The 26,821-nt window shown below is 41.4% G+C and overlaps 1 protein-coding gene across 7 annotated transcripts in view; it reads right to left on the bottom strand.

The window, feature by feature from the left end:
* Positions 1 to 7,882: 7,882 nt before the first annotated feature.
* LOC115370121 (muscleblind-like protein 1) overlaps positions 7,883 to 26,821 on the bottom strand; it is an 80,037-nt gene continuing 61,098 nt past the window's right edge. For 2 of the 7 annotated variants that reach the window (XM_030066978.1, XM_030066977.1), the window contains exons 4-11: positions 21,169 to 21,384; positions 17,900 to 18,139; positions 16,170 to 16,223; positions 15,097 to 15,247; positions 14,083 to 14,118; positions 12,794 to 12,885; positions 12,342 to 12,415; positions 7,883 to 11,669 (exon numbers count right to left, since the gene is read on the bottom strand). In XM_030066978.1, coding sequence (XP_029922838.1) covers positions 12,359 to 12,415; positions 12,794 to 12,885; positions 14,083 to 14,118; positions 15,097 to 15,247; positions 16,170 to 16,223; positions 17,900 to 18,139; positions 21,169 to 21,384 — 846 coding nt within the window. In that variant the 3' untranslated portion in view covers positions 7,883 to 11,669; positions 12,342 to 12,358. The remainder of the gene's footprint in view (positions 11,670 to 12,341; positions 12,416 to 12,793; positions 12,886 to 14,082; positions 14,119 to 15,096; positions 15,248 to 16,169; positions 16,224 to 17,899; positions 18,140 to 21,168; positions 21,385 to 26,821) is intronic. The other 5 variants (XM_030066979.1, XM_030066980.1, XM_030066981.1 and 2 more) reach the window with 5 other exon arrangements.

Below are 26,821 nucleotides of genomic sequence, written 5' to 3'. Positions count from 1 at the left end.
TGAGGAATAAGAGCCTGGTTCAAATAGTGAGCAGAACGTGATGTTTATATTGACTGTAGTCTCTTTTAATCTCTAACAGCGACTCAATGTGCAGTTGAAACAGGAAAGGGAGAAGAATCAACAGATTTCATCCTGATAATGGTTGCAGACAGTAAACAGCTCCCTGGGTATTTAGAGCTCTGTACATTGTCTTTGCTATTTATTTGAAAGCTAACCAGTGAATTGTTTTCCCTTTACTTGCTGGAGATTTATGTCTTTGTTCCATCCTTCTCTCTGCCTGTGACTACTTACCCCTGCCCTACTTTCCCACCCCCCATTACCCAAAGTGTAGATAGGCTACAGCACTTTTAAAATTCATATTAGAAGTTATGGTCTGGCGGGCACCATTTTCCACACCTAATAAGGTGACCAACTGAGAGGATTACAGGGAGAAGTCAGTGCAATCTGGCACACTTTGCTTTTCCATACACAGGTGTTTACAGGCCTACTGAGCAAATGAATGTTGTGTCAGCTAATTGACAGCTAAGACTACATTTCACGGATTTCAAAACATGATCTGAAGATAGCGCCGCCGCGAACCAGCAACAGTGGACTCGGATAAAAATGGAGTCACCCGAGCACCGGCGTGCCCCTGTCTGATAAAATCTGTGTCTGAGTCACAGTCCATTGGGAAGTAGAGTTCATGAGAAACCGCCTGCCTCAGGTTTGGCTGCCTACATGAATACATTCAAGCTGAAGGTCGAAGTGAAGAGCACGGCAGTGGGTTGGGCGCCGCAGCAGGAAATAGCAGGGAAATAAGACGGGTCGGCTCGAAAGCAGACGTTATACAGCTTCAAATCACTGTTTCCCTCCGCCGGATTTTGGCGTTCAGTGTGTTTTTAAACATTTTCAGTTATGCAACCAATGCTTTGGAGCTGATAAGCGTTCATCACAGAGGAAAGTCATAGCGCGCTGTGCAAGAATAGGGACAAATAAGGAATGAATCTAAGTAAATGAGGATATGGAAGTGAAATGTTTTCTGTGATGTGATTGCATTCTCTATGACTGTTATCAACCCTTCCTGTTTCCTGTGTTGCACCAACTACCAAAAGGTTAAGTGCAAGGTTTCAGGGATATCCAAAAAAAAAAAAAAAAAAAATTGTCCGTAACTGCATGTAAGAATGAGGGAGTAGGATAGATGAGGGAAATATATAAAGACATATGACGAGAAAGCAAAGACAAATATTCTGCATTCTCAGACCTTTGTTTAGTGTTTTTGCACAGAAGTTGGCCTCTTTTACTCTGTTCCTTTTTTCAACAAAGTGCACGTTTCCGTTTCAATACTCTGCTCCAAAACCAGCTGTGAAACAATAAATTTGTGGCAACTGATTTAATACCGCTAAGACGGCAGCATCCATTTGTCTGCCGAGGAATGAAGTGTATTTTCATTGGTCCATTCCATGTTGACGGTGCGAAAGATTAGATCTTGGCAAAACATTTGAGATAATAATACATCTGAGACAAAAGTGAAATGTCGAGAAAGCCCAGGTCCTCTCTGCCAAAGTGCCTCTCTCAGCAATATGCCCTTCTCACTCCTCTTAAATCACTCTGTTAGCACGACAAATTAATTACACCCCCAGTGATGTACGCACAAGCTGCCACAGTGCCGATGGCTTCGTGATAGCACCAGTGAACAGGCAGTTTTATGAGCTTAACATGGGTGACAGGGATGAACGAGCTGCGAGGGAGAGAGAGAGGCAGAGAAAGAGGGAAACCTTCATTACAGAGAGAGATGGGTAAAGGGAATTATGCACACACGCACACACACACACACACACACACCCAAGTAGAATGCTGATTTACGCCAGGCAGACCCCAGAGTGCAGATTTATACAGAAGCTTCGAACAGGCTATCTTTGGATTGGAGAGTGAGGATGATCCTGACCTCCCCTCCCCACCTCGAACAGGCCAGAGGGTGATGCTGTGACAGAGCTGAGTTCGGCTCCTCACTCATTCGTCTCTGCGCTTCATCTTCCTCACCGTCCAAAGAGTCCTGTCAGGGAGACGGAGTTTTGCCTGTGTCACAGCTGTTACAACAGATTTTTTTCCCTCTCTCTTCCTGTGGGCTCCAGTGTCACAGTGGGATCTTTCTTCAGGCTTTGTCTTTCTTATCCTCTCTGAAGTTCCCCTCCACAGTTTCATTCTTCCTCAAATAGCACCACATAGCTATAAAGACAAATGTCTGAATAATTAGCTCCCAATAAAGGATATCATAGATTACTTTAATATGCCCTACATAATTCCTCTCCTGACCCATCCCCTCTCTTCCTTTATCCTCCCCTTTGTGTGCCACCCGTAACGCCCGGGGGCATCCTGTCCCCAAATGAATGGCAGCCGTTCATCTTCGGGCACAGCTGTGCCCTCGGCGTCCTCTCCCTGTGACCCATATTCTGAATGCCATATTCTGAATTTTCTGACCCATATTCAGTCGTCCCCTGGCAGTTGTCATGTAGCCCCTGACTTCTTCCTTGTCCTCTGAAGCCCGGGACACACCAAGCTGACTTCAGAGGAGTAACACCGACAAAGGCTGACAGTCAGATCTCTTAGTGTCGCCTCACATCTCCGTCTAAAAGTCGTACATGAACACATGGCGCAGGCAACAGCTGATGGTGAACATGGATGCATCTCCTGCGGAGGCATGAAAGGAAGCAGCCTTGGGATCGTGGAAAGATAAAGACACACACTAGCAGTAGCCCTTCATTTTCTTGCCGCTCTGTATCTATTTTAAGATCTATTTAAAGATCTCTCGGTCACTGTTATCTTCACACACCATTATACACAGAGGGTATGAGCTGAACTAAATACACTAAGAAAAAAGTGTGGTCTTCTGGGCTGCTCGGTGAGCTGTAATGTCATTTCTTAAAATCCTCTCAGTGTGAATCAAACACCTCAAGGAAGCGACACTACACTGCAGTGCCAATCAAGTCTTGAGCACATGCATGCACTGCTGCCCCCTCCCAAACAAATTCAGCTGAGTCAGCCACACCTTAGCTTAGTTTACCGAAGCTGCAGAATGGCAGAGAGGGGTGCCAGCTTGTGAATTCCTATTCCCCTGTCGCATTAGCTTTACAGTCACATGCATGTGGGTGGTACACTGCAAAAACTCAAAATCTCTCCCAGAATATGTGTCTTATTTCAAGTCAAAATGTCTTATTTCTAGTCAAAATATCTCATTACACTTAAAATAAGACATGATCACCTCAGAAGTAACTTGTTTTTAGACAATTTTTGCTTGTTTCACTGGCAAAATTTGCCAGTGGAACAAGTGAAAATTTGCTTGAAACAAGTGAAAATTGTCTAAAAACAAGTTATTTCTTAGGTGATCATGTCTTATTTTAAGTGTAATGAGATATTTTGACTAGAAATAAGACATTTTGACTTGAAATAAGACACATATTCTTGGAGAGATTTTGAGTTTTTGCAGTGCAGGGGCTGAATCTCAGGTCTGAGGAGTGAGAAAGCTGCCCGAGTTCAGGTTTTCAGTGAAATTCTACCCATTCTGCAAAGCTCTCTACACAAGCTTTAAATGGTTTGTTATAGGCATATGATCAGAAATTACTGGCACTGGTGTTCTCAACCTAAAGGTCTTTTGCCTCTCTCCCCATTGTTTAGGCTGAGCTGCCGATCAGAGTGGTGTCAACATGCTCAAGGTCATGCGACGGCTACTTGTTTGGGCTCCCTGATCACTCGGTGTGTCAGGGGCTTAAGGGCTGTGGTACTCTGTAAACTGTACTATGCACAGTTTTCAAGACATCCCAGCATCTCTGCATGTCTTTTCATCACTCCATAAGAATTTGGCTCTCAAAAAAAAAAAAAAAAAAAAAAAAACACCAATAAAAACCACAGGCCTCTCACAGCAGCCGGTTGGTGTAAAACTGATTGAGTTCAACTGGCCAGATCGATAGCCCTCCTCTTCCCACTGGAGATGTGATTAAACCAACCTGCTGCAACACCCACTGTCTCCCTCTCTCTCTCTCTCTCTCTCTCTCTCTCTCTCTCTCTCACACACACTCTCTCTCTCTCTCTCTCTCACTATCTCTCTCACTTGCACACATACACATGAACGCAAGAACACAAGCACACCCACGTGTTACATACATGAACACACAGGCCTACACACACCATGGAGAAAATTGGATGCTTGAGCCGTGTTCCAAGTGAGACAAGTTGAAAGTCAAGAGGTGACTCAGCAGACAGATGAGGTAACAGGGAGGGAGAGACAGCAAGAGGGAAGGAGGAAGGAAGTGGGGTGTATCAGTCAAGGTGGGGAGGTTGGTGAAGAAAAAAAATTGGAAAATTATTTCAATGTAAAGACTTAAAAGACTCTAGGAGATGTAATCTAAGCTGTCTATTTCGCTGTTGCATGTATCGTCTCTGGAATTACTCTCCCCACTCTCGTACCTCCTATTTTTTTCTCTGTCTGGTCTTTAGCTCTGATCTAAAAGAAGACACATCATCATTATTTCTTTATGCGCTCACATTTCACCATTGCACATCGTGCCATACCCAGCGCCCAGTGATTTAAAGCCTCACTCCTGCCCACATTACTCTCTCCTCATTCTTTATCTTTGCCTCTCCTGTTGACTTTTCTCTCTCTCTCTCTTTTGTCCTCCCTTTCTCTCACCGTCTTTCACACTTTCTCCTTCTCTCTTCCCTGCTCTCCTCCCTCCCTCTCTTTTTCATTATGACTTGCATAATGAGGTCAGAGCATTAGTCCATTATGGGGAAAGTCTTAAAGAAGCAATGCACTCAGCTCCTTATCGCTCCTGTATAATTGAACAGAGACTCCACATGGCTTTATCACTCTGTTGTCCTCCCCGCCAACACTTTGCCCATTTCTATGCATTGCAATGCACAAATGATAAAAAAAAAAAAAATGTTGCAATGAATGCTTGCATAAAATCACTCCCACTGTGTGTCCCTGACTTCGCCCCTATAAGAAGGAAATCGTTCAGTGATATTATGATAATGGCCACCTGAGCCTGAGTGCTGCCAGTGCAACTGCTGTTCACCTACATGACAGGCACACACATGTTCAGACCATCTATGTTGTTTTGAGGACTATCTAAATAAAATACTGGGCACGTTGAGGGGGCAGTGGTAAGTGAGATTCACGACGTGTTGCGGGCATGAGGTTATACATCATACTCTGTGAGGCGGGCGACAGAAGCTGCCATTATTGGATCAGCACTGCTTCATTAAGTCTCCACAAGACACAGTCTGCTGCTAACGCCTCTGGACAGAGAGAAAGAGGGAGGGAGGGGAAGAGAGGGAAGAAAGAGTTGAGAAATAGTAGGGACAGAGATTGGGAATGAAGGAGGTGCAGAGAAAGAGATGGTGCTAGAGAGGCAACGCAACAAGGAGGCTGATGATGGAGGGGGAGAGCAGAGAAGGAGTGGAGGATATGCTGGAAAGGTGGGAAGGAAAGGTAGCTGGGATGTCTTAAAGCACGAAAGAAAGAAGCATAGGGCACGGCTGTCATCACCAGCCTCTGTAAATCAAATGAATTCAACAACTCAGGTGGATAATCTGGCATGTGAATCTCCCTGTAATGCGCCCTTAGTCAACATTTCCACAACAAATCAAGCGGTGTGTTGGCAACCACTGTGGTAGCTAACAGGTTCTGCAGCAGCGCAAGGTCTCGTTCAAACCTGATTGGAAAATATCAGGGAAATGTTGATATCAGTTTCCACTCATCCATGTTTGTGCTCATCCCTTTTTCTGACAGCAGTGGGAATCCCAGTCCAATTTAAACAAATCTGTGCTGTGTCGTTTGATTGGTATCACTGGTCAAAATAAGTATCAAATCTTTTCCAGACTCATGCATAATCAAAGAATTGATGTATGGATAGTGCTGAAAATGGACAAAAAAAAAGTGCCATCACTGGAGAGCTGCATGCCTGAAACGACAAAGAGATGGTGCTATCTGGTGGCAACACTGGGTATCACACCCCTGAGCAGATGGTGTGGTTTTTATTTTATTCTGAAACAGGCAACCTTTCCCATTACAGGTTTTAATGCAAAACTCATACAGTAAAGTAACTTAAAGTGCAGGAAAATTTTAATAGTTTCAACTGTTGGGCTAAATTGAAACTGCTCTTTGCTCCACAGTGTGTGTGCATGTGATGTAAGCTGGCAGACAGCACCCAAAATCACAGTGCACCGAATTAGAGGAAGGGAGGTTTGCTAATTGTCTTTGTACGTAGCACAAGGACTTTCTCACCCCACTGATTTAACTGACTTGTTCAACACCGCGTCTAAATGAAGTCACATTCTCAGTCTGATGTTATCAGTGTATCAATACATGTTTCCAAGAGAAATTAGGCACACCTCGCTATCTCAATTAAAATCTGTGGTCTTAATTAGAAGCTTCAGTAGGTGGTGCAAATTGATGCAAAATGAGCAGTGATTCATATCTGAGATACAAACAGGATTTAATAAAACGGTGCCATAAATTATTAACAGCAATTATGTGGAACTGCTGAATGAGTTATTGACATTTAAACTATACCTGTAACATACTGGACTGATATTGGTTATAATTATGCTGGGCCGAATAATTATTGTACCAAAAAAAAAAAAAAAAAAAATGTAATTAGATCATAGATATCCTTGAAAGAAAGAGGTGATTCCAGACCACACAGACATAAGTGAACAAGGTAAAAAGTCTCATGACTAAGACTGCAGATACAGTGTTACAAAATTGAAAATTATTATTAATCGTCATGGTAGATTATGATGTTAAAGTCTATAAGTTCCATATTTCCAATCATCTTTATATCCTACAGGTTTTGCAATCAAAAGAATGGAAAATGTAACTTAATGAGTTTGATTCTGCATATTAACAAGTTGGAATACTCCAATGAACTATGATACTAATTATATATTTAAACAAATAATCGGCAATGAGTAATGGACCCCCTGCAGCATGTTGGTATTGTTTTGTTTTGTTTTGTTTTGTTTTTTATTAGGATAGGTACTGTATATTAATATTCATATTGCTGTTCAGTAAAAACCAGTCCTTTCCAAAATGCCAACTTTTTGGAAGGTTAAAAAAAAACAACAGAAATTTGAAACTTTTATCTCTGTGTAAACTGTGTTTACCTTGCAGCAATCAGTTATTGGAAGTGATTGTAATGAGTTGTAGATTAATTGTTTCTGGTGTTTTATTATCCCATAATCCCATAAGGGATGGGTTGCAAGACAAGGCACAAAAAATGGAATCAGTTCCTGCATTCATTTATTCTTTTATCCATTCATTCATTCATTTGTGCACTTTTCAATTTATCTAATTTTAATAAAACCCCGGGGGTTGAACTCTGTGAACCCATAGAGAAGAGGGTACATTCTCAAATTAAGTAAAAACATGAAAATCACCAAAATTGGAGATGTATTAGTTTTCACTGGACAGCGATGGACAACGTATGGACGTATGAGAAAATGACTGCATAAATGATGTATAGTAATAACACTAACTTGAATTTTCTGTTAAATACACATTGCCTCGTTCAAGTTCACTGCTGAACTTGTAAACTAAACTTGTGCAGCACTGAGGAACAACAGGGACTCGGATGATGAGTTTTGGTAGCCGTGTGCCCTTCTTGTTCTTGTTCTCGGTGTTAGTTATTGTTGTTGCTCATTTTCTTCTTCGTATCATTATTAATGCATAAGCACCACTAAGAGAATGTCAGTGCACACGGTGTGATAGGCTATTAAATTGCGAGATCCTCACTGCCTTTTCAATCACCAGCCATAAACTCAGCCTCGGCTTTGGTGAGCTTGAAAGCGCAGCTGGCAGTTATAATAACACGACACTTCTTGAGCAAATTATTCTGTACTTCAGTTCATTTGTATGTTTTTATTACATCTTTTTTTTTTCTCAAATTCATTACAGCAAGAATCAAAGATAGCAATGCAGGCCCCATGAAAAAATGTGTCAGTGGTGACAATTTTCTAAACCATGCACCGCCACCAAAGTTGGCACAGCGTGTCGCAGGTTACATGAACTAATTTCAAGACCCCCAAGTGGTTCATGAAGCTCTAGTCAATATAACCCCGGCAAACAGCTGCCAACAAGCATCCGAAGGTACATCTCCCCTCCTCTTTTTCAGTACAGGTTTATGCACACAGATTTCATTCAGATGAGATTGTATTTTATGGCTTTAGACTGTGGCAATCAGAGGTTTCCACTTCAGGTGCTTTGCAGAGGAGGCGCCGTCGTGCAGACGTGACAGATCCCTTCACGGGGCCTGGGACAGTAAAACAAGCAGAAACAAACCGCAGCAGAAGACAGAATACATCATTTTAGCACTACAAGCGGAGAAAACAAAACAAAACAAAAAAAAGTTTCGTTTACATTATATCATAAACTTAAGCATGCGTGCTTGTAGGAGATGAAAGGTGACGTGATGATCAGGACAAAATTCCAAACTAACAAGTTAATCAGCCAAACTATAAAATGAATACTTCAATCCAAGATGATCAGTTCCCTTAAATTCTGCCTGATGATGAACTACATTCCTGTGTAGTCAATTTCATCTACTAGAAGCACAGCTTTCAAACATAAAGAACATACTTATAGCTATGGTGTTTGTGTTGTATGTATTTTAACTCTCCAAGTGGTGAAACTTTTGTGAGTATATTCTTAGGAACCTTTTTTTTTTTTCTTTTTTAAATAAAACCACTATTCTATTTTTGTATTTTTTTTTATATTTTAGTCCATTACATTGATAGAATATTGTATACTGTAAATACATCTTGCTGTGTAACATGTTTTCTTATTCAGTATTACTGTGTTGTGATTTTTTTTTTAAAGGTATATGTATTTCCTTTAACATGCATTCCTCTCTGAAAAAAAAGTAAAGAAACAGGACGTGTTGTGATTGGTTGGGCCTGGGAGGGCGTGGCCATGACACACAGACCTGTCAGTGTAGGCAGGTTAGGGGACCAGACAAACCCAGTCAGGCCCTTGCGCTGGAGGGTAGTGAACGCCTCCTCCGGAAGGAAACCTGGCAAACTACAAGCTGCTGACAAAAAAGAAGAGCAACACTTTGCCTTTTCTGAAAGGGGTAGGAGAGTGAGAACTCAGTGCCCTTTTATGCAAGCAATTTTGTTCAGCCTTTCATAAGATTTTTTTGTTATCCTAGCAAAATTCCTTGTCGTTATAGACATTTTTTTTTATTCAAAATAAGATCTCAATATACATGATTCTCTCTTTTTTGACTATGTACAGAAGTGCAAAAAAGTCAACCTTCATCGCCTCTAGATTCCCCCCTCGTTTGTTTGCTGTTGGCCGAGTAAGAGACGAGCGCGCAGACTCAGCTCTCTACTCACCACCTTCACCTGACCCTGCCAGCAACGCCCCGAAAAGTGATCAAATATGCAGCTTGTTTTCCAACATGGCCCAATTTCCAGGGAGAGTAAAAATAGTCAAACAATAGTTACTATTTGAAATGGATACAGTAGAAAATAACGTCTTTACTCTAAACATCTAAGAACTAGATTTTTATAATAGTCTTTTTTTTCTTATATGACTAGTTACAAACCATACAATCATTAAAATATTACTCGGTTATCGGCAACTGTTGCCACAGTGACAACTTAGCCTCTCTGTTCTATTATTTCCTCATTGTAAGATACTCATATAAAACATCTTTGTTCAAAGAACTCAAAAAGACTAGAGAAATGAACAATATGCATACGGTTCAACAATATGCATAACGTAGAAAATATTGAGTTTACAATCATAATCATACTAAAATCAACATTACATGGAATTTCAGAAAACTGTGCATGAGGAACACACAAAACACACACTTTACTTTATATTCATTCTAAGAAAGATAAATCTAATAAGACAAAAAAAAAAACAACTTCTCAACTAAATATCAAAACATCATCCAAACAAAGTGAAGTTAAAACACGCTTCTCTAAAGAAAACCACAAAAAAGAAAAGGAAAACACTGAGAAAAAAAATATAACTGTGACAGTTACATAGTGCTCTGTGTGTGTATTAATGTGGTGTGGATTAGGCAACTGGATGGTTCAAAATGGCATGTTGCATTGTGCTGACCCGATGGTGCATTCTAAGGCTTTGGATGAGTAATACAATCGTTATATACTTGCCACTTTCCCTGTACTATCCACCAATTAAATATGCCTGAAGAACACCCAGAACAGAACAAAAGCAGAGTTGTAGAGATCTACTCTAAACACCCAGTCTTTCATCGGCGCCTCTTAGGCAGCCCACACGCTTTCAAAATTTAGCCCCACTAGTCTACCCACGATATCTAAAAACAATGACACAAAAAAGACTTTGGCCGACCATCAGAAAACAGCAGACACATGAAACACATTCTCTTAAATATGTCAGACTATATACACTACACTCAATCTACTTTGACAATCCACCTTAAAATAAGAGAAACCATATAAATGAAGGTTGATTCGTACGTCTAGCAAACCCATCATTGTTTTTGCCCTGCCATCTTGGAAGTTTCCCCTGTCTCACAGCAGTTTGGGGGCCCGGTGAGGGGCCCTGTTGTTTCAAAGCTATTTTTTGAGTGTCCATCAAATCCTCATTGAAAGAGTCTTTGGTCTCTCAGGCATGCCAAGACCCTGCATCCAATTCACCTGCAGCAAGAGTCGAGTCAAAAGACTTACTAATCGCGGAGAGACCTGTGTCAGCACAGATCTGGCCTTTTCCTGTCTCACAGCCTGACATCCACACAAAGTTGATGGAAAACAAAACAAAACAAAAAAAAAACTATTCGTCCAACACAGCGTTTGGGTAAGCAGACACACAAGGAAAGGTAACCTTATCGGCGTGGTGCTATTGGGGAATCACAGGGAGCTGCGAAGACATGCTGTCCACGAGAGCAAACACACTGGAGACTCATTAAGGGGAATTATTGATTTTAACACCTTTGTAACACTGCTAAAATACCATTCATGTTTTAGAGATGTATGGCACTTTACAGGGACGCCTGCAGGAATAAAGACAAGTACTTCGGAGATAGAAAGATAGGCTACAAAGGTTTGAAAGACACCTCGCAGACATTCAGTTGTTGTTTTGCCTCTGAGCATCCTCTAACTGCCCTTATCACCAATTTAACAGAAAACAAAATCATAAACAAACCACTGTGCATGCATATGTGATTCAGTTAAATTACCTTCCTTAGTTCGTTTACCTTAATCAAAATGCAAGGTGCACCTTTGTGTAAACAAATGAACACATTTAGGTTTAAAAAAAAAAAAAAAAAAAACAGCAAATAAACATACACACAAAATAAGCCATTATTCTTGGTCTATGGACGTACCACTCTAGTCATTTTGACTTCTGCTCCACACATTTACCTCATGTTGACATTCAAAGTGTGTCCGGTGAATAAAGGTAAGATGCCTTCACAGAGCGAAAGGCAGACATTAATGTGAATGATGTTCTTTTCAATTCTATCACTGTTGTGTGCATGAGATACACATGAAAACAACCACTGACAAACTGGGCCTCTTTATGTTAACATGCAGACTCCAATCCAGTTTAAAAGTGGTTCTTCGTTTTGCTCTTGATGTTACAGGCATGAAGGGTGATCGCTAATCTTGGACTGAACACCAGCACACTCCAGTTTGATCTGGAAAGAAGATCACAGGACACAGAAAAGGAAGCTGTGAATGGAGAGCTGGAATGAAGCTTGAACTTGAGACTGATTTTTCTTATAACCTTACGCTCTGACTCTGACATTGGACTTTAATGTTTTATTATGAGGTTTATTAGGCTGCATTGTTTTAATGAGCTGAGAGAGCTAGTTAGCCAGCGCTTTTGAAATGTTTATTCCTGTAATCTTTCAAATTGAAGATGTAGGAAACTGCGAAGCTTTGAATGGCTGCAATTGACTTCTTTTCCTTTTTTTCACTTGCTACGTGGCACTGTTGATCATAAGACAAACTCAAATTAGGAGGTAAACAAGCAAGCATTGAATTGTGATTGACTGTCAGGGACTGATGGCAACTTAAAGCGGCCCAGACTGTGAAAACAAATTTCCTGACTGTTTTGCTCACAATGTGAATGCTGGGTGAAACATTCTTGGCTGTATGATCGCTTCTCTTGACTTAAGAGGGTGAGTGGAGATGTTACAAACAAGCAGAACAATGGTGAGTCCATCAACAAGCACAAAAAAATTACAGGTGTGGCAACTCCTTCACATGTCAGGGTTGACACAGGGCCTAATGGCTATGTGAATGCAAAGTAAGAGCGTCGGTCCCAATGCAGTATGTGAGGTGTTAGAAAGAGGTGCAGTACATACTGTTCTGATTGAGACTCCTACATCTGGGTCACATACTTGTGACTAGTCAGATGGTCTGCAGATATTATTGGAATCTGCAGAGAGAGGAAAGGAGAGAGAGCGAGACGGAGACAGAGGAAAGCAGAGACAGACAGAGACACAGGCAGAGGGACGGAGAAAGAGGGAGACAGAGACACCAGTTGAAATGAGGACACGCGGCATTTGTTTTGTCATCATAAAAAAAAAAAAAAAAAAAAACAGAAAAAATAATTATCTACAAAATTGCAATGTCAATCTTCATATGCTCTCAAAAGCTTGCAAAGACCAGAGATGACCTTCATGCATTCATGCAGTTTTCACTAAGAGGCACATGGGAATCATAAGATAAATAAACCGAATAAACTAAGAAATACTAAAAAGTTAGAGCTGATAACCGGAAGTGACAAGAGAGAGGAGGCAGAAGAGGAGCAAACCTGACTGGCTGCTGCAGTTGCAAAGGGGACACTTGTGGCAGATGTGGTGGCTGCAGACACAGTGGCTGGAGTAGCACCGTGCATCATGGGTACTTTAGGGAGGGAAAGATCACACAGGCAGTTGAACCGGAGCAGATAAAGACAAAGCTTTCTGGTTAACACTTCATTTTTACGTCTGTCTATAAAATGCTGATAAACATGAGACAATGTATGAACAGAGTACAATAAACAGATTAAAATGAGATCTAATCAATAATTGTGGTTACTGTAACTTCCACTTGTTACCCTGTAGATTCGAGGCAACAAATATTTCAGCAGAGCGAAAGGCAGAAAGGACATTTTTTTAAAAGTGCAAGTTAGTTCACTCGCAAACGTAAAGGGCAAAGAAGGAACGGTCAGCTAACTTGTTTTATATACAACTAGTTCAGCGATAAGAACTAGTTCTAACTAGAACCGAGCGACACTAACTACTAACCTAATTACTTATTTCTCTGACCACTGGTTTACATCAATCAATCACCTCCAGAGTGGCTCCGCTGCTGGGAAATGTTTGTATAACTACAACTCTAGTTTGCAATTACTGCCATATTAATTAGTATAATTACCATAATTCCACGAATAATACTAACAATTAAAGGTGCATTATGCAAAGTTGCTGAGGGCTGATTAGGCGACCAGGTCTTTTATCACTTGAGTCTAAAGCAATTTTGTATAGTGCACCTTTACAGTACTACTAACAACTACAATGATAAGAACAGTAATTATAGCAATAATAACAGTGAAAGATCTCATGTTTATATGGCATGTATACGCAGACTATACAATGAGGTGCTCCAGAGGCTGGACAATGAAGGTAAGGATGAAGCAAGGGTCTGGGAATTTGAACTGCAACAAGCAATAGGTGACAGACAGATTTATGGCATAGCAAAAAGGGATTCATTCCATACCGAAATGATGTATTGTGAAGCATGACAAAGGAATGGTCTATAGCACAACATTTAGTTTTTCATAACACATGTTCCAATAAAAACTACACAGTAAAATTCATAATCATGGCAAATTCAGTCTTATTTGCAACTCACAGTCCATCAGCTAGACTTTCATGGTATGGAAGAGAGATGCTACGTCTTATGCCCATGTTTTTTTTTTTTTTTTTTTTGGAGTAAATGTTAGACTCCTGGGCAAATTCATCAAATGGAGAATGTGCTCACATTTATGTGGGGAGCTGAATGAAAAGCGAGTGACTAAAATGGGCTCAAAGATAATCAGTAAGGAAAGCTGGCACCTACCAACACTTGTTGCAGGTGTCATGCACAATATTGAGCCTGCCCATCATGCAGTGCAACAGGGAGTGGATTGAAAAGGGAGAAGGGGAGAAGAAACCAAGAACACCCATCACAAGTGTTATAAAGTCAGACACTATAGGAGAAACTGGTTATGTGCACAAAATGCTGGACATTTATGACAAATTAAACCAGGGCATAAATCAACAGGAATGCTCTAAGTATGCTGACATTAAGCTGGTGGCTATGCCTTATGTAAAAATACGGATGATGAATAATTACAGAGTAAACATTCCCCTCCACAAATCATATTTTCTGCAACCACACATACTATATATTCACAACACACTTGCATAAAAATCAGATGCATGGGATATGAGGCGTTGAGGCATGAGTGTGGGGAACATTGTGGAACATTTGGCACTCTACTTTTCCCGCCCCAGCTTATAACTCTTACTGCTCCATTAAATGGCAGGGCGAATTGAAAACTACCAGTGGTCTAATTTTCCTCTCAGTAGTGTAACGGTTGTTTTCGCCATGGTAGTTATGGATGACCTGTCCTCAGTCTCCACCGAGTATTTTGCAGTGACCTGACAGTCCAATAGTGTGGGGCCTATGAGGATCTGAGTATCAGAATCACTCACAGATGGGGATCGATGGCAGGCTATTCTTAGGCTGTCAGACCAGAATGTGGGACACAGTGTAAGATGACTTTGCAGTGGCAAGATGTGTGTGTGTGTGTGTGTGTGTGTGTGTGTGTGTGTGCCAGTGTGTATGTGTGCAAGTTTAAATAAAATAAATACATGTGCATGCAAGCTCATGCATGCATGTCTGTTTGTTTTGTTTTTGTTCCCATCTTCCCACCAGCAATGAAATCACACTACCATTCAGCCATTTAAACCATGGAATAGTTGCCGAGACATAACAAGGGAGTGTAAGCTTTGTGAGAAAAAAAAAAAACTACATGTGATTGGACAGCCAGCGGCGATGGGCTCTGTGTACGGTGGGGCCAGTCCTTACCTGACGGTATGAAGGCAGTCTGCTGCTGAAACTGCATGTTGGCCAGGGCCTGTTGGTACTGGAATACACCAGCATTGAACATGGTGGTGGCACCGTTGGCTTTTTCAAGTGCAGGTCTCTTTGGTAAAGGAGGCAAGACAGGAGGGAGCCCCTGATGAGGGGACAACATCAAAAAATAAAGGAATGGGAGTGAGGGAAATCAAAGGATGGTAGCAGTGACATTCAGGACAGAGAGAAGGAAGAATTTCGTTAGAAGATAAAGTTGCCCTTTCAAACAGCTACTATAAACACTAGCAAGCAAGCAGTGGACTACACTACCTCTGTCAGAGCAAAACAGGACAGTGGTGCTAGCTGATTCAACTGTGATATCTATCTCGCTAGTGAGTAAAACACAAACATTCCTCAGCACAATTGCATGAACACATATAACTTTGCGTAATACAAAAAATACTAACTTTGCAGGAATTCAACAAAACTAGAGCTTTCTGTAAAGAGGGACTATCTGTAATGACACTTATAATACAAGTTACAACAGTAATGATGCCGGACCATCAACAGAAATGATGTAGTTAGGAAAAGCTGCACTGCTAGCTCCATGATAATAGTATAAGCCACGTTAAGACTGTCATGACACCTCTCCCACAATTATCCATGCAAAATGGGAAATGACAAGGTCATGCAGACTAGACTACCACAGTTTATTAAACTCTAAAATATTACATTGTCATGCCACCAATTTATTGCTGTTGAGATTTACTTGAGGTGATGAACTGACCATGGATAATTTAAAAAGGCTGAACCACAGGATAGGACTTGGCATTTTAAATCATTTCTTTTTCTTTTTTCTTTTTTCTTTCTTTCTTTTTTTTTTGGCCACAGGATATTAAATGGTGATGCAACATTTTACCTAAACTTTCTGTATCACAAATGTGCGTCTTCCCACAATCAGTTTATCACCCCCTCAGCTTCCTTAGTTCAGCTCATTAAATTACAACTTTATTTCAGTCAGAGCTACAATAGTATCTAGAATAACACAGCTACATGCCAAGCTATAAGGTGAAAGGTCATAGTACCAGGTCAAAAGTTGCGTCGAGGGGTCGCTTCAGTGATTTGACAGCCGACTGAGTCTTAATTAGCAGGCAGCGAGCACATGATGGCAATGGGCCAATGGGGTTCAAGCGCATTAACATAAACCAGCAAGCGGAGGTGCATCATGGGGCAGCAGTGCAGTTTGGGTTGGTGAGAAAAACAAAACAAAAACAAAAACAAACAAATAAAAAACAAATCATTGGAATGCAATATACAACAGTAACAAGACTAGGGCATGCACATTAATGGCTGTAGGGTTACTGAAAAGAATTATGGCCCTTGACATAATTATCTGTCAAATAAGAATTATCTTAATCAACTTTAGCTTCTATTGCAATGTTGTTCTGACAACCACTCTCAATTAGATTAGCTACAGCATCTGTCTGCGTAAGAAAATCATTATGTAAGGAAAATCATAACTGGACTGCCGAAACAATATCAAAATATCCTCGATAGTTTTTATATAAGGAAAAAGTGATATACCCATTGACTGTGAGACACCAGTCAGATATATACAGCAAAATGTAGAAGTAGAGCAGCAAAAGGAGGAGGGGAGCAGGGGGGGGGAGCAGTAGGCTCAGTCACAGAGTAGCATGATCTCTACAGCTTGCGGCTAATAAAGCACACATTTACTGTACATCTGCTGAGTGCCTGTTGGGTTGGAGCTGAAGAGAGCGAGAACGGTGGAGCCTGGAATGTGTGCTGGGAGCTTGAGTAAAAGCATAGGGTAGATGTTCTCTCAAATAATAATAATAATTAAAAAAAAAAAATCCACCCAAAATAAATCATAGCTGTAATCTGTGAATAAGAGCAAATCTGGAGCGCGTCCACTGACAGTGAGCAGTGGGCTGACTTTATCTGTTCTTCGCAGGACACTGTATGTACCCATTAGTGACGTCACAAGATCTGATACATGGGCAGCAAGTCAATACCGAAATTTTGAAAATGACACCAAATACTTGTGTTTTTATTGCGTTTTAGTGTGTTTGTTTGACACCTCATTTTGTAACTCAGTGTTTTTATCTAAATTTTAGCCTATGTTTAAATACTTAACACACTCAAGATTGCAGTTATGTTTAAAGGACTGTAAATCAAAAAGAGGGCACATAATCATACCAGTACATTTATTACTACAGCAGCACATTTCGTACAGCTCCTCTAATCTGACATCAGTATTTTGTTGAGGCGCTTTGTTTTCTAATTGTAGGCTACGGGCTAATGTTGCACTTATAACTCAGTGTCCTTTTTCTAATGTGTTTAATTTGAAACACAAGCTTCTGATTACTTGTTAAAAGTAATAAAATTGTGCTAAACAGGATTGCTGTTTTTTGTCATGTATTGCAAATCATTGCATTTCAGTGGTATTTGTATCAACCACCAAAATTCTGGTACTGTGACACCCCTAGTACCCACTCCCACTACAATTATCCAGGATACAGTTCATGCTGACAAAGTTAAGCCCTCACTGACAATGGAAGAGTCTGAGCATTTGTTTAGGCTATCAAAAGAGCCTTGGCTCTGTTTGTGTCTCGATTTTAAATGCTGGCGTCTGCAAATTCACTGCAATGGAAACTTAATTCAAGCCATTTTCTGATTCTTATTTTTTTAAGTTTACAATAACTTGGATCAATCCCTGTGATTGAGCAGGGCTGAGGACGCTATGTCAGAGCAAGATGGGTTTCAGCTTGACTAAAATTTCAAGACAGATACCTACCATGGCTGCAGCAGCTGCAGCCTGGTTCACTTGGTGTTGGGCAGCTTTGATCTTAGCCTGCAGGTGAGCCGGAGGGTGAAAGTACTTGCACTTCTCCCTGGAGCAGCGACCCTTGATGTAGTCCATGCACACAGTGACTGTGTTGTCATTGGTGTCAATCATAGTGCTGTCTGCAGGATGGGCAAAGCGACAGTCGTTCTCCCCACGTGTACAGTTACCCCGCTGGTATTCCCGACATACCTGGTGGATACATATGGATGGATATGTACACAAACACACATACACAGACAAAGACATGGACACACAAATGCACAGATACAGACACACACACACACACACCATGAAATTATGAAACTATACTGCTCAATTTGTCTCATGTTTAATCAGTCTATTCAGTCATTTCAGAACTTGACAATTACTTTACCAGGCAGAGCTGACCAAACTAATCAACAGGTTCAGCCATTACTGTTGATTGATAAGCAGAGTTGACTGTAGCTAGTGTTTACAGACTCATTCATCACACAACATTTACCCATTACTCAAATGAGACACTCTGTTGTTCATCCTAGGATAACCAGTAGAGGGCAGCCTCTGCACAGTGAGTTGGAAAAGTGTTTGCTTCAGCGGGAATGTAGGGGTTCAATGAGGCCCATGGGAAATATGAGGCTGGTTACTCTCAGGAGAGACTGGAGCTGACGTAATTACCCAGACACGCACAAGGCGGGTGTGTATGTAATCTCATGAGACAGCGTTTTTCTTGAATTAAATTTGGACACTTAAAGACCTGTGCAGTGACTTAAGATCTCCGCTTTCAAGACCACAGTGAGCCATTGCTGAGTCTGAATAGCATCCAAATCCATCTATTCCAAATGAAAGGTAATTTCATGGTGTGCTGTATCAATATATCAGCTACTGTGATACAGCAAGCAATTTACCAAATGTCTGTTTACCGACCTGGCTGTCTACATGTGTAAAGGATTTGACTCGTGGTGGACAGACTGCCAGACAAAAGGCCACCAGCACCGTTATCTGCTAACACGGCTCTGTCTCATGACAGCTCATCATCTGCAATCACTGATTGATATGAGTGATGGAGTAAGAATCTCTCTCTCTCTCTCTCTCTCTCTCTCTCTCATATATATGTGTGTGTGTGTGTGTGTGTGTGTGTGTGTGTGTGCATGTGCGTGTGCGTGTGCGTGTGCGTGTGCGTGTGCGTGTGCGTGTGTGTGTGTGTGTGTGTGTGTGTGTGTGCTCTCCCAAATTCCCCACCAGTGCCACTACCAACACTGCTCTACTGCTGGTCTTATTTTAAAAAAGAGGCTGCCTTGTTGTCAGGCAGATGTTGGAGAGGCGGGAGAGGGAGGGAGGGAGGAAACAAGGGAGAGAAAAGAAAATGTGAGAGTGGGTGATGAATAAGGAGTAAAGGACAGAGAGATGGGGATCAAGGAGATAGAGAGCAGAGGGTGTCTTTGGGGACAGAGTGAGTAAGAGTGGTATAGGAAAAATGTCAAAGACAGAGCAAGAAGAAAGGGAGAGAGAAATGGAGGGGAGCTTGATGTTCTCTTGTTCCTGGCCCAGGTATGGGCCAGCATGTTTGTCTTAACAGTGGTTAATCATGCATAAGAGAGAGCTAACCCGGAGAAAGTGCTTGGATGGCCAAACAAATAAAGGGCTTGCTAATCATACTTCTGTCCCCATGGTAACTGTCCCTCTGGGCCATTTACATCACCATGGCTGCAGGTAAGCAAGATATGATTTCATGCAGACTAAAATGCTGCAGTATAGCTACATGTGAGAGGGAGAGAGAGGGAAAGATGAGTAGTCCACCTCTCAGGAAAAACAGTGCAGAGAATGATAATCTAAAATAGGAATTTCTCCCCGCCTCAAGGAAATAGCCTTTCAACATCTCAACTGACTGGTATGTGTGTTCGTCTGCAGAATTCCAGCAGTGTTTATTTTGAACGACACACATGATAGAGACTAAAATATGCCTGGCCCTTTTTTGTAAGATATTTTTAGCAAACCTAGTTCCTGACAAATTAGGCTAGAATATGATTTGGCTCAATCAAATAGCTCTACCAGTATACACTTAAACTGCAGCCCTGACCACTGGGCCTAAATATTTACTGTTTAATAGAAAGAAAGAAAAAAACATCGGAAATAAAAAAAAAAAAAAAAAAAGCCCACAATTGTTTTATTCACTGGCCTGAAACAAGACTTATGTGGACTTCTTTTAACATCAGTTTAGCTCCATTTTCTGTTAACCACACTTCCTTCCTTTTAACTTGCCTTAATCCCAATAACTTCCTCTGATTAGTTTCAGCTACTAGTGTAAAATCTAATCACATCTTTCCTCTTTGTTTCTGTTATCCCTGTTTTCGTCTCTCTCGAGTCTACAAATTGATTTCCCATCTCCCCCTCCATCTCTCTTTCCTGTCATTGACCTGTTCCCTCGCTCTGCATGTTGTCCATTCGTTCATCGGGCCTGGAGACTTCCCTTACCTCACCCCCATTAATTACCCAACTATCCAGCGATACAGTTTAAATGTAACCCTCCTAACGTTCTTGCCCGCCTCCTGCCTGCCTCCAACGATTTTCCCATTATTCCACTGCAACTGTTTCCCGGGTGGGGCTGCATAATGGATGAGATTGACTTACTGTCCAATTAATGATTATCTGAACACAGCTAGAGGAGCGGCACTATGGATCAGGTTTCAAATGACTGATTGCTTTGATGGAGCAATTAAAGATTTTGCTGAAAATTACACAGTGATACAGTATAACTTGAGCTTGTGCCAAGCAGTACTGTCTACTGTCTGTTGATGGTATACAGCATCGACAACGGTAATGTTTGTAGAGCGATACGCTCATTAACGTCTCCTTCTCTTTGCTTAAGTCTGGTTAATGACTGTATTATGGTAATGGGATGTAGTTACTGTAACAGAAGCTGTGTACCAGATACATAATTAAAGTCTACAAACAGAAACTGTTTAGGCAAGACTTTCTAACCCAAGTCTTTAATATTCAAACAGGCACAGCCCACATCTCAAAGCTCAATCCATTTGCATTACAGGGAAAAAAGATTCTCAGATTTCCTTATTAGATACAGTGTTTACTAGAGTTTTGTTAATCTATCTTTTAATCTGCGACTGATGTGAGGGTGACAAAACAATTATGCAGATTTCTTCATCTGTGTGTATGGCATGTGTCTGTATGATTATGTTGTGAGTGTGCATGCATATTTGTGTGTATATGTGTGTGTTCCTCACCTCCAGTCTGTCCGTCCTCATGAGTTTCTGCGCAGCAGCAGCAGCAGCAGCTGGTACAGGGACACTGGGGTTGCTGGTGACCAGTACGGGGGCGCTGGGCAAGATGTCAGCGGGCATCAGACCAGGTGACACAGGGCCAAGGTAGGGGTTAAATGCAGCTGCTGCTGCAGCAGCACTGGCATTGGTGGCAAGGCTGGGTGTGACTGAAAACATGGGCTGTGGGCAAATGTAAAACGGGGAATTTGGTCAAAACTGATCACACTGTATATGTTAGGCAAAAAGCCCCCCCTCTCCCCATCATATCATATCTGCCAACATCAAGATGTCATCCTTCCTCACCCCCACTCAAATTACTCTCTGAAGTTATGCATGACACGAGAAATACGAGATGGTACAGCCAAATGGAGGCATAAATAGAGAATTGATGGCGTCTCATCTGAGGAAAGTGAGCTTTTCTGTCTTTGATGGCTGTTTATGTTTAATTTGCACTAACACATGCTGGGGGTCTAGGCTCCATATGTGGGGTCTGTCACCCACTCCCCACACAGATGAGATGGGATCACACGTCTCATACGCCTGACATCACACACATATGGCAGTACTGAGGATGAAGGAAGTCAAGATGCGTGTGTGTGTGTGTGTGTGTGTGTGTGTGTGCGGGGGGAGGGGCATTGTAAGTGCATGTGTTGTACAGGAGTTCAAAAGAGTCAATGTTCCTAGATACAGCTCCCTTTGATTGTTACACTCTCTAAGAGAATGAGTCTAAGGAGTTTGCTAGCTGACAGAGCGCGCCACAAGTTTTCCCTGCACGTTCCTGACCTCAGCCCCAGTCTGAGAATCATCTCTTGAGTCCCTGCCAACACGACACAGTGAGTAATAGAGCAGCAGCAGCCGGGGCAGGACAGCTACATTCCTCTAAAACCTCCTTACTGCTCTGGGATGACTCAGAAAATCAGAAATAATGCCGCGGACATCCCAATTCAGAGAGAGGGCCGCTGATTTACAGTTTGGCCCTCTGGAATGTCTGATGAATGGTGTCTTATCACAAGGTGCTTTGGAAAAGTAGATGTGCCTCAAGGTTCTTGGATCTCATACTCTCAGATTGGAGTAGTCGCAGCTCAAGGTTGAGATGATATAGAGATGATGTCACTGAAAAGACCCACAGTCATTTGCTTGTAACAATAAAAGATTACAGCAATGATGTCATCCTGCAACAGGACTTCTGTGGTCTAGCTCATGTTCATTCCTGTAATGTTCATTTCTGTTTGCTTCACATTAAAAATACATACACTACATAATAATAATATCTGTATGCAGATTCTTGTCATAAATCATCATTACAACAGTTCCAATGCTTGTTTGTTTTTGAACAATTCACAACAAACCTTGGGGTAAACAACTGGGATAAAATATGAATCCCTTCGAAATTAAATATGAAGACTTTCGAAATAAATTGTTACTAAAGTGTCACTCCTCCTTACAACTGTGAGAGGGTTAATACACTTGAATATAAACGCTCAATATACTATGCCAAAACAGAAGAGTCTTGGCTGCCACAATTGTTACACACACACACACACACACACACACATCTTTCACAGTAGCTTATACTTATGTTTCTGTTCTGATATGCTCATATTTGTTGTTGCTGCTATTTGCTAGGCTGATCTCACTGACTGACTTTTTTTTTTTTTTTTTTTTTTTTGAAGCTGACTAAATTGAATTCTAGTTGCCTTGTAAGTGACACTATAAGACAAGGGAGATGGGAAATTAATGGGATGTCCACAAACAAGCAGGACATTAAGTCATAGTACCAAGGACTAAAGAGAGAGAGAGTACCAATTATCAAAATAGTCAGTGGCCTTCTCTTAGTATAACGCTTGTAGTAAAGAGACTACTGCACTGGAAACTGCTTTATTCTATTTGCTCTCTGTGTGTTTACTATATTTGCCCCCACGCGCAATTTCCTTTGAAATGTACAGGATTAACATTTGCACAGTGATTGAGCTTCAAGTTAAGATGACTAACTTTAACTTGCTCTACTTGTTAATGCAGAAAGAACAGATACACAGATAAATACAGGTACTGTCCAGTCCCATAGCCCCTAGCTCGGTGTGCAGCATCAACTGTTACTGTGCAGTTCCTGTGGTCCTGGAATAATGTGGATAACAACCCCGCTATTTTGTCACCCCTAACAGATCTGCTGTCATTCAGTATCACAGCAGCTTGTTAGCCAAATTGTTTGGTTAGCATTACAGCACCACATCTGTTAGGCAAAGCTGCTTTGCTAGCTCTAACTAAAATATTCACCACCAGAAATATTTTTGTCCCCCATAGATTAGCTACTGCACCTGCAACGCTGTACAAATGAGCATCACTCAGTTGGTGAGAATGTGCTGTTTGACTGAGTGATAGCCTGTCTGACTGACACTTCCCACAGCACATCTGGTGGTGTGGGAAAAATAACTCGCTTCCTTACACAAGCGTAGCCAATTCCATTATTGAGTTTGTATTATGACAATTTCATGTCACCTCTTCTGTACACATGTCTGTTCCCAGTGGCACATCCCTTTATGAAGTGTGTATTTCTGCAGACTGGAAACCTCCAAATGGGAGGGCCTTCAAACAAGGACCTCTCGGTGGGAGATGTTACTGTGGAGCCATTGGCAGGTTCTTACAGGTTTAATACCAATGCTGGTTAGGGTTAGGAGCAGAGCACGCCATACAATATCACAGACGATTTCGGCAATTGTCAAGATCGGAGTAAAAACAGCACGTCTTTGCTCACACAGTGTGAGAAGGTCAGCACATCACGTCCCGATCTCCCAATGCAGTCTTGGACTTGAATGAGTCTTGGCCAGATCATTTTCCAACATGTTTGAAATTTTTGTTGTTGCTCTTGCCGTATGAGAGGTCACACAAAGCCCATCTGTCACACTGGACAGTTATATTCCAGGAGGATACAGAATGCCATCAAGAGACCATTACACCTTTTGTCATGGAAACCGTCTCACTTATAATAATCTGTTATTCCAGTTGAACTAACCATGTACACCCCCCAAACTCTGGTAGTCTTCATCTTCTTCTTTCCATCTGCACAAGCGCATCTGCAAACAAATATTGCTGCCACTCGATGTGTAACTGTTGTTGCTTTAATTGGTCACTAACGTGCAAACACCTACAGTAATATCTTGTATGGCTTTCTGTCTTGCAGAGTCTAGTCCTGTGAGGCCTGACCTATAACAGACCTTTATAGTTGAGACCTGTTAGTTTTTCTAATTAATATATCAATATGACATGAGTAAAAAGTAGTAGAAACAGAAACTACTATATACAAAAGTTGAGCTCAAACTAGATCTTTTAAGCTGTAAGCTCTCCTCACCACTGCATTATGCATTTTATTTATTGGTTATTTATTGATTCATCCATTTAATTTCTATGCAAATGCATGTTATAGACTGTCTGTGCTCTAAAATATGATTTCAAAATGCATGTTATTAGACAGTCCAAAATACAGTTAAAAAATAATCACGCCTAAATGTCCATCCATATTATTTTACATCATGAAAATAATCTTTTGATCACTGATTTCTTTTCTTATGAGCTATTCCTTTATGTTGAAGCTGGCAAATTAGGTAGACAAGGTCCAAGCAAATTTTAAGTTATTGCATTTTAATTCTTTCTTTCTTTCTTTCTTTCTTTCTTTCTTTCTTTCTTTCTCTTAGTAAGAAAGCAAGTTGTAATTTCATCTAGTTTATTGTTTGGTAGCCGTGTTTGCTTGTATGTATCGATGTGGAGAGAACAGAATGTCCAGCTGATTTAGCAGCAGTGTTTACTGTTATCACATGATGGTTTACTATCTTGATCTAATTTAGCTAGTTAACAAACTGGGGGGTTTTGCAGGCACAGGCAAGCCAAACAAAACAGTCTCACTGCAGCTCAAACTGAAATGCTCCTATAAAACTCACAGGAGCCCCACAACTGTTAATTTCTGTAAAACATAAATATTTTTATGGTTATTTCATGGTGAACCATTTTTGATCAGCCCCATGCGGGCCCAACATCCTGTTTCATCTAGAAATTCTCCAAACAGCACAAGAAAACACTGGAACGCTGCTGCCTTGTGACTTTCAGCAAAGCTCTGCATGCTCGCACAGGTTTGCTGCAGATGTGATTCATAATTGGCCCGTTTCTCCTGCTAGTAAAGAGCCCACAAAATTTGCACATTTTGACAGAAGCGAATAAACGTAGTGACATTCAACACTTCAAACATGATAAGAACAAAAAAATTAAAGCTATTAAATTACATTAAGAAGACGGGTTTCAATGCCTTACATCCCTCCTTGTTTTTAATGCAACAATCAGAAAGAAACTTTTTTTTTTTTCACTGCGAATCTGCATCAAAGCCACATCACCTCTAGTGAAACTTTTTTATTTGAATCTCAGTTGCCATAAAAGTAAAAGATGGATCAATAGGTAGATAGCGCGAGAGAGAGGGAGAGAGGAAGAGTCGGTCTCTTTAGTCTGTCTTCTGCTGCTGTCCTCGTACCTATTGTGACGTGGGCCATCCGCTGGCACTGGCTCTCTAATAAAAAGCATCATAAACACCATCACTCAGAGAGCGGCTATTATGGACCCTAATTACATCATCCTTTGCTCAGTTCCATGTGTGAAATGAAAGCACGCTCCTACGCTTGACATGGAGAGGGAGGGGAGATGACGACAGACAAAAAGTGGGGGAGCGGCAGGCATAATGAAGGGAAGTAAAAAGGATATTTTGGACGGGTCGGCGTTGGGAAACAAAACTAAAGACACAAGGGAGGGATGGAGGAGGAAGTAGGAGAGGGGGTGCTTCCAGAAAAAGCTAGCACTCTCTCTTACCCTTGTTTCCTTTGTGCACATGTTTCTGTTTTCTTTACTTTCTTTGTACTGCAGGTCTAAAGCCATCCTTTCTCACTGTTGTCTTCCTATCTCCTTCATTTTATCCAACTGTCTTTCCTCTCTCCAGTTATCTCTTCCTGCCTTGCCCCATCCTCCCTTTCTTCCTCTGCTCTCTGTCCTTCTCTGTCAGCCTGACTTTCTCCTCCTCTCCTTCCTCCACCCTCTCCCCATGATATAAACAGATAGGGAAGGGTTTGCAGTCTCAGGGAGATCTATGGCTGCTTTAAATCCTTTCATGGTTTCCTCTGTTCTTCTCAATGGGCCTCTCCACTCTGCCCCGCTTCTCCAGATAAGGGTGATAAGCTAGACTCTGTTTATGTGTGTGTGTGTGTGTGTGTGTGTGTGTGTGTGTGTGTGTGTGTGTGTGTGTAAGCATGTAGCATCTGAAGCTCCTCTGAATACTCTGAGGCAAATACACCTCGTCGCTCTCCCCGTGCAAACATAAAGGAATAATAGGGAAGACAGAGGAATTAAAGGAGACAGGGTTGCTTTCAAGCCTGACTGACAGGTCTCATTGACTGTATGGTCTCATTAGATGGGCAGGAGAGGATTTATTTGAACTGGCTGACTGGGGCTCCAGCCATACCTTGAAGTCCCCTGGAGCATGCAGCTTAATCACAAAGTAATTTCTGTTGCAATTTATGATATGTCTATCTGTGTGTGTGTGTGTGTGTGTGCGCGCGCGCGCGTGGGCTTGTACATGTGGACTGTA

Source organism: Myripristis murdjan, chromosome 13, assembly GCF_902150065.1.
Source record: "Myripristis murdjan chromosome 13, fMyrMur1.1, whole genome shotgun sequence".
Taxonomy (NCBI): Eukaryota; Metazoa; Chordata; class Actinopteri; order Holocentriformes; family Holocentridae; genus Myripristis; species Myripristis murdjan.
This window is presented reverse-complemented; position numbering and strand designations above follow the sequence as displayed.